The sequence below is a fragment of the Clavelina lepadiformis genome, chromosome 2 (genome assembly GCF_947623445.1).
Source record: "Clavelina lepadiformis chromosome 2, kaClaLepa1.1, whole genome shotgun sequence".
In the NCBI taxonomy this organism is placed as follows: domain Eukaryota; kingdom Metazoa; phylum Chordata; class Ascidiacea; order Aplousobranchia; family Clavelinidae; genus Clavelina; species Clavelina lepadiformis.
In genome coordinates this window covers 18903405-18920322 of record NC_135241.1, presented here as the reverse complement: position 1 = coordinate 18920322, position 16918 = coordinate 18903405, and the positions used below count along the sequence as shown (strand labels likewise).

At 35.6% G+C, this 16918-nt stretch overlaps 3 protein-coding genes across 6 annotated transcripts; 1 reads left to right on the top strand and 2 right to left on the bottom strand.

Annotated features, from left to right (window-relative positions):
* Positions 1-1783: 1783 nt before the first annotated feature.
* On the bottom strand, positions 1784-5106 carry LOC143447219 (calaxin-like). Of its 3 annotated transcripts, none has more exons than XM_076947210.1 (6): positions 5088-5106; positions 3458-3523; positions 3152-3286; positions 2890-2994; positions 2204-2355; positions 1784-2041 (listed from the first exon to the last, which is right to left on the bottom strand). In XM_076947210.1, exons 2-6 carry the CDS (start codon positions 3516-3518, stop codon positions 1889-1891), a joined length of 606 nt encoding a protein of 201 aa, XP_076803325.1. In that variant the 5' UTR covers positions 3519-3523; positions 5088-5106; the 3' UTR covers positions 1784-1888. The 3 variants fall into 3 exon arrangements, with proteins under 3 accessions (XP_076803325.1, XP_076803324.1, XP_076803323.1); XM_076947209.1 differs by lacking the exon at positions 5088-5106 and adding an exon at positions 4893-5043; XM_076947208.1 differs by lacking the exon at positions 5088-5106 and having other exon boundaries at positions 3458-3588.
* A 634-nt stretch (positions 5107-5740) lies between these two features.
* Positions 5741-7695, top strand: LOC143446025 (kelch domain-containing protein 9-like). Its single transcript, XM_076945470.1, has 6 exons — positions 5741-6020; positions 6134-6255; positions 6398-6552; positions 6635-6803; positions 6871-7042; positions 7114-7695. Exons 1-6 carry the CDS (start codon positions 5940-5942, stop codon positions 7438-7440), a joined length of 1026 nt encoding a protein of 341 aa, XP_076801585.1. The 5' UTR covers positions 5741-5939; the 3' UTR covers positions 7441-7695.
* LOC143446024 (ATP-dependent RNA helicase A-like) lies at positions 7415-16128 on the bottom strand. 2 transcript variants are annotated; one of them, XM_076945468.1, is made up of 29 exons: positions 15923-16128; positions 15661-15801; positions 15239-15369; positions 14955-15042; positions 14651-14799; positions 14273-14319; positions 13959-14095; positions 13618-13869; positions 13470-13547; positions 13186-13305; positions 12337-12454; positions 12173-12268; positions 12014-12096; positions 11751-11907; positions 11543-11655; positions 11343-11463; positions 11183-11275; positions 10950-11044; positions 10767-10840; positions 10521-10673; positions 10336-10441; positions 10092-10258; positions 9833-9994; positions 9572-9686; positions 9000-9239; positions 8552-8667; positions 8212-8418; positions 7846-7963; positions 7415-7756 (listed from the first exon to the last, which is right to left on the bottom strand). In XM_076945468.1, the coding sequence occupies exons 1-29, from the start codon at positions 16031-16033 to the stop codon at positions 7688-7690; spliced, it is 3657 nt and encodes a 1218-aa protein (XP_076801583.1). In that variant the 5' UTR covers positions 16034-16128; the 3' UTR covers positions 7415-7687. The 2 variants fall into 2 exon arrangements, with proteins under 2 accessions (XP_076801583.1, XP_076801584.1); XM_076945469.1 differs by lacking the exons at positions 14651-14799; positions 14955-15042; positions 15239-15369; positions 15661-15801; positions 15923-16128 and adding an exon at positions 14392-14486.
* Between the last annotated feature and the right edge of the window lie 790 nt (positions 16129-16918).

The window sequence follows — 16918 nt, the reverse complement described above, 5'->3', positions numbered from 1 at the left end:
TTAACAGGCGGGTTTACAGCATTTCAAAATCAATGTTGGCGGCCTTGCATGTTGTAATCTACACGGCGTCTCAAAAGTGGAATTATAATTTGGTTACTGTATTGTCCACATAAAGATATGAAAATACATTTCGTTTAAGGCATTTTAAAGCGGTATTTGAAGCGAAAAATCACAAGTTTTTTGGGGGGAAGACAAGCTCAGGAGATTTAAAACCAATTTTTAAGCTTTTGCTTCCCCTCAACGCGCCACTGTATGTTAACTATCTACGGTTTTACTTACTAACGCAAAATTACAGTGATGGTTATCGGTATTTTGATATTTTCAAGCTGACGCTGTTATTCTAAATATAGACTAGGTGCGCAATTCTTTATTGATTGAACAATAACAGCAGCTGTCTGGTCTAATTAGATCTACAAAAAGGTGTTGTAGTTCATAAAGCTAAACTTGGCACATGCGCGCTTAAATTATAGTTTTATTATTGGCCCCCACCAATGCTGAGCCCCAGGGCACTCAGCCATGTCAATCCGGTGCTGAGACTGTGTGACCTACTTTCGATGAAACAGTCGCTCTCAAAATAGACACCAAAATGAAAACCATAAAGGGAGAAAGCGAAAGCCCACTGGCAACTCGATATAAAAGTTTGCAATTGTTTGTGAAGTACTGTAAGCTACACTAATGTACGTTTCCGGCAACTGTTGTGGCATTGCAATTCGGATCAGGCATTAACCGCACTTGCTCCTTTTCAGTGGTTCTGCTGAAGCCTATGCTGTGCAGTACTGTGACGGTTACGTCACGATTTGTTTTGTAAATGGTTGAATTTTATTTTGGGATCTTGCAATTCAATTGTTGACCGGACTTGAATTCTCCTTAATGACGTTCAGATAAATTACCTCGCTTGAACTGGTGTGCCATATATATACCGATGTAATGTTTGCAATCCTTCCTTTACGTGATCGATTTCACTGGTTACTACTGCGCAATGCAACATTCAGTAAGCTTTGCCCGAAGGTGAAAACCTTTGTGTCTTATAATAAACAATATGGGAACTTTATCAATTAGTAATTTGTATAGACAGAATCAAGCAACTAACAGCATTGTCACGCCGTTTGAGAAATGAGAACTCATATCATCGAAGCAGAAGTAAAACAAGTCATCAACCATCAATCGTCCTCGCTCATCCCTAACAACAGCCGCCAGTGTACGCGGTCTTTATGGCGGATATGGTTGTTGTGTAATACTTCACACAAGTAATACACAAACGAACAAAAAAATTTGTCATATTACCAAGTTCAGGCTACAGCTGTAAAGAAATACTGTCGAATACAAAACCGCCTGATGGATCGCTGGACTTAGCAATGATGATTGGTACAGTACCACAAATGTATTGTGTGAAAAAAACATTGCTTGCTTGCCGGCTGACACTTTTACTCTAAACAGTACAAACGCAAAATATTTCACATCTCAGTAATATATAAACACTCAAATCTCTTATCACCTATAGAAACGTCACATAACCACATCATTTTAGGTGATACGAGCAAAATACTAGGCAAGCTCTTTCGGTAAAGCAGATCGTATCTTCACAAATGAATGGTTCTATCCAAGTCTTTGTTTTCAAAATGTTGTAAAACTACAATATTATCCCACTATTTAATGATCAAGTCACAATGATAATATTTTCCATTTTGGCGCAATAAATTTTGACAACTTTTGCAATAAAGATGAAGTTGGTTTAAGCTATATAAAAAGTTGTCTCAAGAACCATTAAGCCTTTGAGAACAAATTTAATGTTTTTTCCTTATTTTTGTATTAATACAACATATAACAACAAATATAACATCACGAAACACATGGAAGTAAGTGCACTTTTACGGTACTGTATTACAATTTAAAATTTTTTGGAATGGAAAACTTGTTCTTCAAACAGAGTTGCACATTTTTCATCTGGAAGGCAAGGACCAAATACTTCCAGCAATAAAGGTTCTGTTTTCACAGCAGTTTCGAAGTCAGCTTTAGAAAGGCGGCTATCATGGTCAATATCCTGTTAAAAAATATTACAATAGTGCTAATTTTTGTAACAGCTTCTGCACAGAAACAAAGTCCAGTGAAAGAAAGAGAGCATTATTGAAGTAACATCATTGCATGTCATTAGTTGTAGTGCCTAATCATCCATCTCAGAAAGAAAAAAAAACTTTAGTCAAACCATTTTCTTCAATGTTAACTCCACCAAGTCTTTTATTCCTTCATCTGGGTCCTCCTCTGTAGGTTGTTTTACGAGAGAATTTTTCAACATTTGAAACATTTCTTCTCGTGAAATATAACCATCACCATTCAAATCATAAACAGTGAATGCATCTTCAATCAGAATAGAAAAAAAAATATAAGCAATATTCTAAATTTGATTCCCTTTACAGGACTCAAAATCTTTATGTACCACAAGTTACAATATGTAGATGTTTTCAGTTGAGCAACCACTTTTCTATCTTCACAATATCATTAAATGTGTGCATCTGCTATGTATTGAATTAACAAGCACGATAATTCAAAGGAGTACCTTCATTTATTCCAGTACTTTTTAACTAAATCAAATTCGGAAGATAGGATGTAAGAACAGTAGAACACAATCTAAATTACACAAGTAAAAAGTATTTTGGGGCAGCGAATATACTGCATATATCCTGCAGCATTAAAGAAAATTATACACTTAACAATGGAAAAACCTGGAGAAAAATTTGACCATTCTTTGGGTTAATATATTAAATTGGTTTAAAAGTTCTTTACAACTATCTAAAATTAAAAGTTTTGTTGTACTGATACCAGTTTGGTTTGTAAATAAATATTGGCTTTAGTTTTCCCTAGTTATCAGTGCAATTTATAAGTCAATCTTACATTCAATACGCTCGTCCAAGGTGCCTCTTATAAATGTTGAAAGACCTTCCACCCATTCAGAAAGACATATATAGGAATCACTATCTTTGTCAAACGCTCTGAACACTAAAAATTTAAAAAGTTAAACTATAGATATGTAACCAAGACCCTATGAATTGACAACCCTCAAGCTTATAAATATTAAAGATTCAACATTGCTAATTTTAACTAAGTTAAAAGATATTTTATTAATGAGGAAATTGTAATAGCAATGCCATTTCACCTCTGTCCATTAATAAATCTTCTGTCATGTTGAATGTTCCATGCAGAATGTCACGAAACTGATTGCGATCCATCTTTACCCCTTCAAAAAGGCTGAAGTATGTATGTATGAGGGCTTCCACTTCATTTTTATTAACTAGATTCAAATTGATACTCTTAAATATCAGTTAATAGAACACTGTTACATATTAACTTCACACTATTAACAATATTCCGTGCATAACTTCTTGTGTAGTAAACTATTACTTTTCACTGTAGAAATTTAATTAAGAGTTTATGGTTGTAATAAAAAATTAAAGGTACTCACAGTGCTTTTGTGATGATGTTTTAAATAACTCTTCTGCTATTTTATGATTCTTTTTGTTCATATTGCCTAAATCATGCATGCTTTTAAAACATCAACTCTGCAATCAAGTCTTCAATTAAAAATTGTATTAGTATAAAGTACAATAGACCAGTGTTGTAGTGACTTGAGTCACGTTTTTTGATGAATTGAGTCAACGTCCAAAATTACTCAAATCACATTATGGCAACAGTGAGGACAAGAAAGACAAGTTTAGGTTACAAAATCGTATGTTTTTCTAAACAATTACAAATCTCTGTCATAAGTATCAACCAGATTAGTTTTTAGACAGCCTACGCTGAAAAGCATGGAACTTTTTGACAAGATCTCGGGGGTGCAGAACGACCTAAATAAGGGTGACCTGGTGCAAAATGGTTGACTAGGTGCAATTTTCAGTCTGCAATGAACAATAGACTAAACACAATGCCCAAGGGCCTTATTTTTTGGCGGTAAAAAAGGAGACATTCGGGTGCACCAAAAAAAATCTTGAGGATGCAGTTGCCATGCTTTCCACCGTGTTAGACAGCCATAACATTATACTAATCACTTTAATGCAACGCATAGTGTGATCTCAGAATAGTGTTGTGAAGGCACTGGCTTGACTTGACTCAAGTGAGAAAAAAATGACTTGGTTACAACCCTGCCGTAGACTATCTTACTATTACCCTTAAAAAGTGTGATTTTAATTAGGTTCAATGCCAGTTCAACACTGGTCAATTTGTCCAATTGTCAACTCTTTTAAACCTCATGCAAATGACCCCATCATGCAAATGAGAGTTAAGATCTGAGAACTGCTTCATTAAATATGTATGATTCTTGCCCAGATTGGAAACTTTGCTAAATGCGTGGGTGATAAAAACTAATTGTGCGTATAATACCTATTGTTTCATCTTGTAGCGCAGGGGATTTTTCACCCGAAACCAGCAAATTTTCCCATCTGAATTCTTGCTACCCATACAAAAAACAATATTTTATATCTGGAGCTATGGTATAATACGTCTGCTGCAATACTGTACTCCTGCAATTAGGCTCGGCTAGTGGATAATGCAAATGCCATTTTTGGAGTACAATATTCTCCTACGTAGAAATAGTCAACCACAATTTTTACTTAATTTGCATTATTTTGGCGTGAGTTGTAATTGTTGTTAAAAATATATCTCATCTATGCAAAACTGTTCGTGTTTTGCAAGCCATTTTCTTGGCATATAGGATAGACCAGTTTGCAGAGTTTGGCAAAGGCACACTCAAGTGCTGTTTTCCTGAGACTCAGTAGCGCATTTCAGGTGCATTAATGCGCATAATTTTCAGATTATGCACTTTGGTAAAATTTATAGGCATTTTTGCAAATTTTATGGCAAAAAAGCTGTACAGAGACTTGTTAAAACATCAAAATATGCACCTGTCGGCCAGTGCGTGCGGACTCGAATTGTGCCTTTCGATCTTTTGCACACGCTAAATCTTGTCAAAGAAGCAGTTTGATTTGGTAGATTAAAAAGCTAGTTTACGAAAGTCCAACTAGGCTAGCTCTTGCTAAAACAAACCAGTAACTATACTAATATAGAAACTGTAGCTACTTTTTCAGAAAAAAACTCACAAATGCGCGATGAAGCTGATAGATAACAACCGCTTTACAGGAATTGCGGTAAAACCAATTAGCCCCCTTCAAAAAGTTTTTCTGCAATGTTGTTGTCATGGAGATAAGAGTCATAATGATTGGTTACCTGTGGTTTTCTTCATAATTAAATTAAGGATAACCATACGAAAACAAAGATATAAAACTATTGTGTAAAAAAAAAGTTATATTAAATTAAGTTTAACACAAATATTTTATTGGAACATATCGTTTAAGTTTATTGGATTAAAAGTTACATTTACACACTTAATTCTAGCGTACAAGTTTTTACCGATGACATGGAAATCTTAAAACAAAACATAAGAAATCACTTAAAGTAAAGTCCATAACATTTGTTGGACGGATGGAACATTCATAATATACTTAAACATATGCTTTAGTATACTATGGTAGAATAGAAGAACATATTATCTATTGGTACATTGGTCAAAATGTGTTTGTGAGACTTGGTACATTGTTATTGATTTAAGACTGCCTATCATACCAAATATGTTGCATATCCTAAAATTTTTTAGAAAAAATTATGTTTGTCAAAGTTGTATAGCATGCTCATTTCAATTTTTGAATGAGAGTCTGTAAAATATTCCATCGAAATTTAAAAAATTTAATTTTTCTTTATCATGCAGTCTTAACTTAAAATCAGTTTATATTTTTTCCAGTTGTTTCTATAAAACATCTTTGACAAAATATAATGAAGATTAATATCAAATCACTATTGATAATAATTAGCTCCTGCCTTGTCATATCATACTTTACTTAAATGAACTGTTTGTAGGCACAGTTGTACAGTTTTTAGGAGAAACTTCACTCATAATGTGCTTCGTTGTAAAAGATATTGAGTTAAATGCACTTGCTGCTCGTTGCTTTCATGCTTCTGTCATTTGCCAAGGCAAAGTAATTGGATATATTTTTTGACATATATACCTGTGGAGTGGATACACAATACAGATAAAGATGCATATGTCAAAAATTGGACATAAGTTTTACATAAGAATGCTTTGTGGCAGGTTTATCTTCATGGTGGTCTTAACAAATACCAGTCAAAAAATCCTTTAAACGACATTGTTCTCCTTGACGTATTAAAGGGTGAAATATCTGCAATTCCAACCAAAACTGTTGGTCCTGCAAGGTTCATATTCAATTCTTATTTCATACTGCCATAGGCAATGTAGAGACATTTTTATGGTCTTATTAAAAAACGAAACCATGGATATAAATAAATGCTAGGTTTTGTATGTTGAATATAAAGCATAGAATATTTTTTCCAACAGGTCACACCACACAGCAGTTACATTAAAGGATCGATATATTTGTGTAGTCGGCGGTTGGGATGGGAAGAAAAGGACAGCTGATGTATGGCTCTTTGATATGCATGTTTACCAATGGACACTACTAAAAGCAATGCCTTCTTCCAATCCTCCAGCTGGTATACTTGATCATAACCAGCAATTGCTGACGTTGATAGGCAATTTTAGTATAGTTAGTTTTCACTGACATTGCGTTTGTAGGTCTGAGCAGTCATACCTGTACAGTTGTGCAAGATACCGAAATGATAATAACTGGAAGAGAGGGTGGTGTCCATATGCAACGTAGATTTGGTAGTGTCTTCAAACTTACACTAAATTTGCAAAAAGGACAATATACGTATGCTGAGCTTCCTATGCACATTTCATCCAGGTCAGAAGTTAAATAAATGTCATTTTCCAAGTTATCAAATAAAATTGAAGAACATGATTTATCTTAGATCTGGACACACAACTTGCTTAACTTTCAACAAATTATCGCATGATACAAAACAGAAAGATCAAGCGAATCTGGTAATTGTTGGCGGGAGAGATGCTGAGAATACTGATGTAGTTAGGATCTCTGCTTCTGTCAAACCTCTTAATGAAGATTTGGGAAATATTATACATCAAGTAAGGAAGCGGAATTTTGTAAGCATTGCTTAAATAAGTTATGAAGATGTAACGATTGTTATTTGTTGCAGTTGATAAAGAACAAACTGCTGCTACCTGTTGCAGGTAAATCACACAGATTGCGTCACCATGCTGCTGTATCTGCAGGAAATTTTTGCCTAGTTCAAGGGGGTGAAATGTTTGGTAAAGTGAGAGATACTATAACTCACAATCTGCTAGTTTATGATTCTTCCGGTACCAAGTGCTGGCAAGTTACTTTACCAGCCGATGACTGTGCTTTGCTTAAGAAAATGGGCCACACAATGATTTGGTACGCACCAAAACTTTACCTGATAGGCGGAGTACAACAAAAAAGCATTGTGCCAAGCAAGATTGTGGAAATAACCTTTTCTATTTAAAAATGGATACCAATGGTTTTACAGTAAGTTGACGAAAAGCATGCGATTGAAAATAAACTTAAGTTTTACTTTGGTACAAAAATATAAACTGTTGCAAGTAACAAACAATTTCATGCAGCATGAATTTGCCAGCACAAGTATGGTCTTCTTTACGGCAATTGAAATGCTTCATAAATGGAAAGGGCTTCACAGACAACATATATCTTCTAAGACACAAAACTTGGCAGTATTTTGATGGTAAGCTTTCTTACCATCTACCTCGACCTCTTCCGAATCCACCCCTGCCACGATTGTTGTATCCCCCACGATAACCACGCTGACAAAAAAGTGAGGGTTACTGCTACAACCTTAGGGAAGTGCATCACAAATACCCATTTAAATTCTGCATATTATTTAAACTCTTACCCCTCCTCCTCTTCCCCTGAACCCTCTATCGTATCCTCCACGCCCTCTTCCGTATTGTCCTCCTCCTCCTCGCCCACGATACATTTTAGGGGGTGGAGGGCCTCCATCTGATCTGAAACTGTGAATGACTGATATTACTGCAAATCCCTGACATGTAAACTTGTTGTACTCCAGTATGTTTTAATTTGTAACCATAATATTGCACCCTTGGTAATAATTTGTTTTGAGGTTGCTTATTCTGGTTTAATTTCAAATACTATCCTATATAAGGCCGATTATGATTTGATATCACAATTAAAGGTTTATTAAGTGAGTTTATATCTCACTTTCCCATGGGTGCAATTCCCAGTGAACCAAAACAAATACCTTTGTAAAGCTTTCTGGGGATTAACATTTGAGCCAGCTGCAGTAATTCTTGAAAATTGCCTAATGATGTCCATGAGCTCCTGTTCATCCAGTGGGGGGTCCATTACTGTTTCTGGATCGGTTGTACTTTGCACAATTAACTTTGAAATTCCTTGTCGCAATGCGACTATGTTTGCAGCGGTTTGGAAGTTCATTTCTAAAAGTATCCTACAAAAAATGTAAGTTTGAGTATACATGGGAACATAAGTTCCAAAATTCTGCTTATTTTCTGTCTCATGACTTTTTGTTTTTTGTTCTTGACTTATCTTGGAATGTTGCTTATCTTATTAGAAATTCTTACCAATCATCCACTTTAACAAAGCGTTCATGAGCAACCACTGTGCATGGTGTAAGCATTAAAAGTTGCAGAGGATTTATCATTGTCATTTGCTTGGCACTTATAGCCCGTGTTCGAATCTAAACAAGAATATAAGAAAATGGATAATTGAAAACAGTTGAAAGGCATTTAGGAGCAAACTATTGGGAAGATCGCGTAATTCGAAGCAGAAACACTAGAGCCAGAGTAGATACAAACATTTTAAATCAATTTTACCGGAGCCTTGTTATCTTGCTCTGTACACATGCAAGTAGCAAACAACTGCACTGTCTAGTTTGTTCTACTTTGCATCGACAATGAGTATAATTATTACTCGAAATGTCTCCAATTCAAATGTTTGTCTCTACCCAGGCTCTGTTGCTCTTGCTCCAGTTGAAAGACATTTTCTTTATGGCACAGTGTTGTTACTTGCCTTTTCTCCAAAAACAAAAAATGGCATTGGAAAAATGCAGTCCTTGTTACCAAATGGGCAGTTGACAGATTGCTTGTGAATTAGTGCTGGCCGGGACTCACAAATGACCTTGCGTTTTTCTTTGTATATGCATACATTTGGATAAAGTCCAATGCACAGCAAAGATATAGCAACATCCAGCTTTGAGTCAGGTCCGCAATTGTTAAATGAATGACTAGCCAGACAATCTTCTGGGAATCCCTGTAAAACATTTTAAGTATGTCTACAGAGCAAACTCTTAGCATAACCAAAGTATGCATTCGTACAGTGCATAATGTATATACCAGCTGATAAGTCATAATCGAATCGCCAACACGAATACAGCACTTGTGTAAAGCATAGAAGCAGACACTTCAGACAGTAAATAAACGTTTGTTAATGTTATCAAACTATGCTTGGAAATAATGTTTTAAGTAAACAATGAAACATCTGCCACTTCAATTTTTTCTAATTTCTTGGCTGTTCTATTTCTGTACTAAGTGATTTTGGGGCAAAGCTATTTATAGAAAATAGAGTAGCACTGTAAATCTTACTTCATTGATGAGAATTTGCTTCAGTTGATTTTTGGCTTCCCAGGTCATGCGCAGGGTTGATTGAGATACTTGCTTCATCTCACAGAACCTCGACTCGTAATCCTCTCCCCCCATTCTTGCAATTTAGTCAACAAATGTTAGCACAAATCGAACCTCTATTGCTTTAGGCATATATTATTACTAAGTTTACACCAAAAATTTTAACGATGCATTAAGAATTAGTAGACAAGAACCACCACCAGCAGAATTTAATAACTCTACCTTGCCTCTTCCCATGCATTGAAGCATGTTAGAAGTGCTACATGATCACTAAATCTCTCTCCGGCAAATGAACGATGCTTCCAGCTCAGACGTTTTCCATACATTTCAAATGGCCCGGGGAAGCAGGATGCTGCTGCCATTGTGCACATTGCATCACCAATGCTACAAACGAGATAATGTTGAAATAGCATCTTATCAAATAGCAAATAGCAATTTAAATCTCTGGCGAGTGTAGATTGTTAACATGTGAAGATCTTACAAAAAGTTGCATCCAAGGATGATCATTTTTCCCAATCTCGGTTCTAGTGGCATCTTTGCCAAAATACGTCCGAGCTTTGTAAGCTCATTGTTTCTGTCGAGAGCGTTAATTACATGAAGAAGATGTTCAGCCTCTATCACAGCGTCCAGTGGTGGAGGCTCCAAAGCCTGAAATGCATATAATGTTGAGACAATGATAACAGAATCAAATGTTGAGTGCATTTAATGCATCTTAAGAGACAAACCTTTGACAGAAATTGGCCAATTTCTCCCAGCTTTAAAAGCTTGATGCTAAGAGCAATTTCGTGAAGGGGTGTCCTCAATATTTCCGGTGGCAGATGACATTCCAATCTTGTACACAATATGAAATTTTTCAACATCAGAATATTTAGAAGACATGTCACACACAGTAACACTCCAATCAGCTTACTTCTCATATCTGGCCTTGCTACACATGTAGAAGCAAAATCCAGGTTTCACACGCCCAGCTCTGCCTTTCCTCTGTTCCAGGTTGGACTGAGAAGCCCAAACTGTGGCATAGTTTGTCATATTGTTGTGAGATGTGAACATCTTCACTTTAACCCTGTAGAACAATGACACTGTTTGAATCTTTATCCTCAAATGTGTAATCAATAAACAAATGACTTTTTGCCATTGGTTTGTTGAAGAAACCTACTTGCAAGAGTCAATAACAAATACAACATCATTGATAGTAATGCTTGTCTCAGCAATGTTCGTGGATAAGATAATCTGTGAAGATCAACAGTTCTTTAGATATTGTAATTTTAAACCCATAGGTCAAGGTAAGTGAAAAGTCAACTTACTTCTACAGTAAAAATGACCAAAGTGTTTTAACTACCTTAGTAACTCCTGGGGGGACTGGCACAAACACTTTATGTTGATCTTCCCTAGGAATCTGGGAATGTAGTGGAAGAATACGAAAAGCCTGTCCCCCTAAAATCAACAGAAAATATGGTACTTACTGTAAATGGCTCTTGTGGTATGTCTCATAAATAATATTTAATGTATTTGTTAGAATGTAAGATCAACAAAAGAATGAGTGATTTAAAATGCAGCTAAAATCATCCTCACCAAACAAAGGATGCTGTTCAAGATGTTTCATAAGAGAATAGATCAAATTCCATCCAGGAAGAAAGATGAGAACAGCACCAGGAACTTCCAGCCCTAAAGAAATAAATTCAGTTGCGCCTTATGATTCCTTTTTAACATTACACATGGTGCATATACTCACCCCTAATATATTTTAATAAGGTTTCAATCAGTTCAAAACTCAGTTCTCTTTCACTCAACTGTGCCATTGAGTGACGAGTTTGGAAGGAATATTTCTCGCCAACCTGTAGATTGAGGTTTTCCTGCAAAAACTCTGTGTATCAGGCACTGATTCAATTAATGGTGGTTCTGAATTTTTTTTAGGCTAAATAGGCTATTTACATCATTGTTTGGAAGCATGTCATCGTCTTCATCACTTTTCTTATCTTTGCGCTTGGACACCTTTGGTGTTGGAACAAACTTGAGCATTTCAATGCAGTCTTCCATGAAGTACTCTGGAATAGGAAGAGCAATAGTTTAATACGCTTAATTTGTTTTGGTTCTACTGTTTCATTTTAACCATGTTCAAAGGCAAAAAGTAGATCATTACCTTGGACAGGATGTGTACGGCCATGAACTTCTAGCACAGGACAATCATTAAAATATTCACTGAAGATTGTGGTATCGATAGTGGCAGACATCAAAATCACTCGAATTCCAGGAAAAGTTACAACAATGTCCCGAAGTACTACCAGCAAAAAGTCCGTCTAAAATTATAGTTTATTGTGGTGAATAAAAAACTGAAGGAAATATAAGATTATTCTTCACCATAATTTTACTTTTCAATTTTATTTGGACTTAACTGGTACTTACATTTATATCTCGTTCATGAATTTCATCCACAATAACATGAGACACACCTCGAAGTCCATTTGTTAGCTTGCGAAGTAAAACTCCTGTAGAAAATAGCCGTTTATTTGTAGCTAACAAAGCAGCACAGAAACTTAAGTTTAGAAATCTGTTGGCACTTACCAACGGTACAGAACAGGATACCAGCATGTGGTCTCGGTAAAACAGATTCAAATCTCACACTGTAACCTGCGCTAATGCCCAACTCTTCACCACGTTCTGCAAACGAGAATTTGTGGGTTTTTAAATGGTGAATTGAATCATTGAATCTGTAACAATACACTCACCATCAGCCACTCTTTCAGCTACAGAAACAGCACTAATTCTTCTTGGCTGGGTAACAATAATGTTACATCTGGAGGCCCGTGCTGATGCAAGATAGTTGTCTAGGATATACTGTGGAACCTATAATATGTTAAAAATGTGTGGATCAGGGGTGTCCCAACTTTTGGAGCTCTCGAGCTACATTTGCAATGACCAAGTCAAAATGATAAAGAAGATTTTATATTATTTCTAAACGTAGGTTATTTAGGCACTACACTCATAAAATATTTAACGGGAATGACTAATAAAATGTTTAAGGAACAGTGGAATGTCGTACTAGTATGTAAAATAAAAAACTGATAGTAGCAAAAAATCCTGACAATTTTTATTGGTGTGCGATCGACTCGATGTACCTTTGTGATCGACATGAACATGGTAGATCGACATATCGGTCATGATAACGTATTGGGCATCCTTGGTACCACGCTGTGTGTAACACTCAGAAATATGTATCAATTCTATTTGTAATGATATTTATCCTCAAACTGAGAAAACTTTTTGACCTGAAATTAGCAATGAGTTCTTTCTTACCCTTTAAGCAGTGCTACGAATGGCAAAAAAACACAATAACTATCCGCATAAAGTTTCTGATGAGCGCATGGAAGTTCTTTTTTGGTAATTCACTTGAACTTTTTTAAATACTGTCCTCTAATAACATTGAACAAGAGCAATCGCCATTGCAGTTTTGTACCACAACTAGAATGTTAGTGCGTTATCACTAGCTTCAAACCTGGTTTCTGAAACCCCACTCAACTGCAAGTCTCTATGCACTTTGACACCAATACGACCAGCACAAGGACACTCGCTCATACCTGGGTAGTCTTTCCCGAACCTGTCTGACCCCTTATGATGATGACATTGTTGGCTTCAATAAGACTGAGAAGTTCTTCTTTGTAGTCTGCAATGGGAAGTTTAGTTCTCTCTTCTTGCATCTGGAATAAAAGAATTTACAGAAGACTGCGGTCAAAGAAAAAAATCTAAAACTAAAAATGGACTGAGGGGTAACAAGCAATCTTAATAGATGGCCGTTGCAAGGAATATTTCTTATAAAAATGTTCTTTTAGATTAGTGTGAGTTTTCTGTAAAAGTAACATACCTCTATTAGTCTGGTATTATTTTCCCAAGCATATTCATATGCACCTTTAAGATCACTGCTAATTTGCTCGTCTGTGCACTGAAATAGAAAGTTATTTGATATAAAAAAAAACTTAAACTCCTTTTTAACAGCTTGATCTGAAACTTACATTTGCCAGTGGACCTTCATCAATATTGCAACTCGTCCATGGGTTCCAGTTCACCTGGGGCGGAGACCAAGGTATTACCCCAGCCACATTGTTCACTGTTGGTGGGACAACAGTGTTGGCTTTGGGTGGAACAAGGCTAACTGGGTTGGGGCAAGCCTGTGGGGCTTGAACAACATTTAACTTCAACTTTTGCAACAATGCAGAAAGACGGTTTTCAAAATCCGGTGATACGGTTACAGGAAACGGTTCCACCTGATTCAAAATGTGTTCCTTGCATAAACACTGCATCACATTTTGGAAAATACTATTTAATTTCATATTCATTGGAGTAACAGCTTTACCTCATCAATGACTTTTTTCTTGGAAATGCCAGAATATGCTTCAACGACACCAAGATGAAATAACTGCCGAATCATAGATAACGCACACGACTGTGATGCATTCTTCTTATTCGAGCCATGCTCACGAGCATGAAGTGCTGTTCAAAAAAAAACTAAATACTAAAATAAATAAATATTAAATAAAAAATTAATAATATGAAACAATGAGAAAAGTTAGAATTTAAAAATAAGGCAAAATACTGCCAAAATACTAAAACACAGTTTATTGATCATTATATATTTCTTGTGCCATTAAAGTATTTTATTTTACTTACACCGGCCAAGTGTTTTGACATACACAATCAATTCACAAAGAAAGCTCCTAAACGAAATAAACAAAATCAATTAAATGTGGTCACACAAATTCATCCCTTCTAAGTTCACCACATCTTACCTTGCTCATTTATGAAAAGACTTGCAACATGGGAGGAGATTCATGAAAGAGTGCAGCAGCAAGCTCCAATCAATAAAACAGTTGATACCAGAGTTATGGAAAACAAACAGTTACTACACGTAACGTCTGTATCCGTTGTGAATATTTCAAGGTAAAATTGGTAGCAACTGTGAACATATGCCTTGCACACTGCACTCTTTCCTCCAAAATTTCATAAACAATTCGGGCAGTTAAAACCTTAAGGACAATCAACAAACACCTGTTATGCTCAGGCCCAACTTGATTATATTTATAATCGGGGTTGATTTTTTCCTTCTGAAAAAACTGATGCAAACGGCCTTTCGCATTTTCAACTGTCCAATTTCCATGAAGCTTTGAGTTAAGATCAATTTCTTCTGAGCCAAATGTCTATGAAGATATACATGACATTATGGCAATAATTACTCCAACTCATACAAACAGAAAGCAGACTCCTGACAATCCATCAAATGCTTTGCTTTTAACGGAGGACATTTATGAAAACATAAAGCGGTGCAAAGTCAAGAAAGTTAAAAATGTCAAACCTCCTCTTCTTCCAACTTTCGCTTTCTATCATAATAATCATGCAAGGCACCTCCTCTTTGTGATGGTCCCGCTCGTTCAAAGGAAAAACTGTGTTGGTTAGATAAATTCCACCAAATTAAAAAAATTAAACAAAATTTATACAACCCAATATATTAGCCTACTGCATTAAATTGCATGTGGTTCAAGTTACTTTGAAAATCAAATACAATAGCAACGTGTAATCTCATACTTAGCTAAAATATTGATACTTGTGAATAAACGAACGTATTATCAAACATTATACCTGGTGTTATTGTTTTCACTTTTGATTTGAATATGTGGGGGAACTATACCAGATGGTAATTCATTTGATGGTTCATTATCACCACTACTGCCAGCATTGAAATCAGTTGGACTAGGTCCAAATGAAAAGGGCTGTGAAGATTTAAAACAAGATAATACTAATTGGTTACTGACATCATCTTGATTTGATATCATTTCATTTTTGTTACTACTACTATTTCTATACAAATTTATGTGGCTTAAAAACTCTAACAATTTAGAAAGTCTTTCAATGCCCAACTGAAAAATTTAAATGAATCGAATTTGCTTTGTTATAGTATTGTAATTTGTAATACACATTTTGTTATATTGTTTGTACGTTGGGAAGTATCTCGCATGTGCGTGCCACTGCTACACTTCCCACAATGGTTTGATTGTGCTTACTGTTTTTGATGGTAGTTCTGCCTCAGACAACTTTCCCGCACGAACAAGATAATTTGCAAAGTCAAATGCAGCATTTGTCTGAGCATCTTTTTTGTTGGTTGAATTTCCAATGCCAACATACGGTATTCCATCCACTCTTACCTAGAAACATAACATACACAATAATTACACATTATTACAATTCACACATAGGGTTATATATCTATGGCATACGACAGATTATGCCATCATATAATGTACTTTAAAAATACAAGTATCTCACTTCACACATAAACTTTGGTCTATGTTTTGATCCACTGGGTTGAATATCGTACGAGGGTGCGAGCTTCTGCTTTCCCAACCAAGCATACAGGAAAGTTTTAATTTCTGTCATATTCAGATATGTGGTCACATACGATATGGTATACACCGTCTTACTGCTTACAGTATTGTTTAATTTCTGTAATTCTTAACAAGAACCCATATTAATGCTATGACCCTTTTCCATCTCTTTCAGGTTTGTGTAGGTTTTTTGTGTTAATTATGCAGCTTGAGAGTGACAATTGTGCACATGCATTATTAATTTACCTCCTGACATTGACTTTAATGTTGTTGCATAATGTTAATAAAACAAAATAATGAATTCGATGTTTATTGTCATTTTGGCCAAACTGTATCGATTATGGTGTGGATGAACGGTACAGTAGCAGCTTCGGTTTGTGTGACCATTCAGATATTATGACCAAAACGGTCTGGTCTCAAGGTGGTCATAGTCTACTATTATAATTCACCGGAAGAATTGTATGTTCAAAGCTATTTTTCTCAGTTTCTTGTTAACCTAACTTAATGTTATAACATAGTAACTGGAACCTAAATCTACCATCTAATCTAAATCCAACTCCAATAAAACCTTAAACAGCTAAGATCAACTTTTTGCAAAGCCAGCATTCTCCTAATCTATAACCGCCTATATTTAACAAAAGGCTGCCTGACTTACATGTGTGATGAAATAGACACTTGGTAAGTCTTTCATAATAGATTGACATTAAAGCATTCGCAGTGACTATTTCACCGTATGTAGACCACGCAGCCTGCTGTTAAAGATAGGCAAGTTAGGTTAGGAGAATGGGTATGCTATTTAAGGTTTTATTGGAATTAGATTTTAAATACAAGGTATATTTAGGTTTCCATGCTACAAAATTTAAGTCAGGTTAACAGGAAACTGTGAAAAATAGCTTTGAACGCACTCTTTTTTCAGAAAAATTTTTTCCATTGCCTT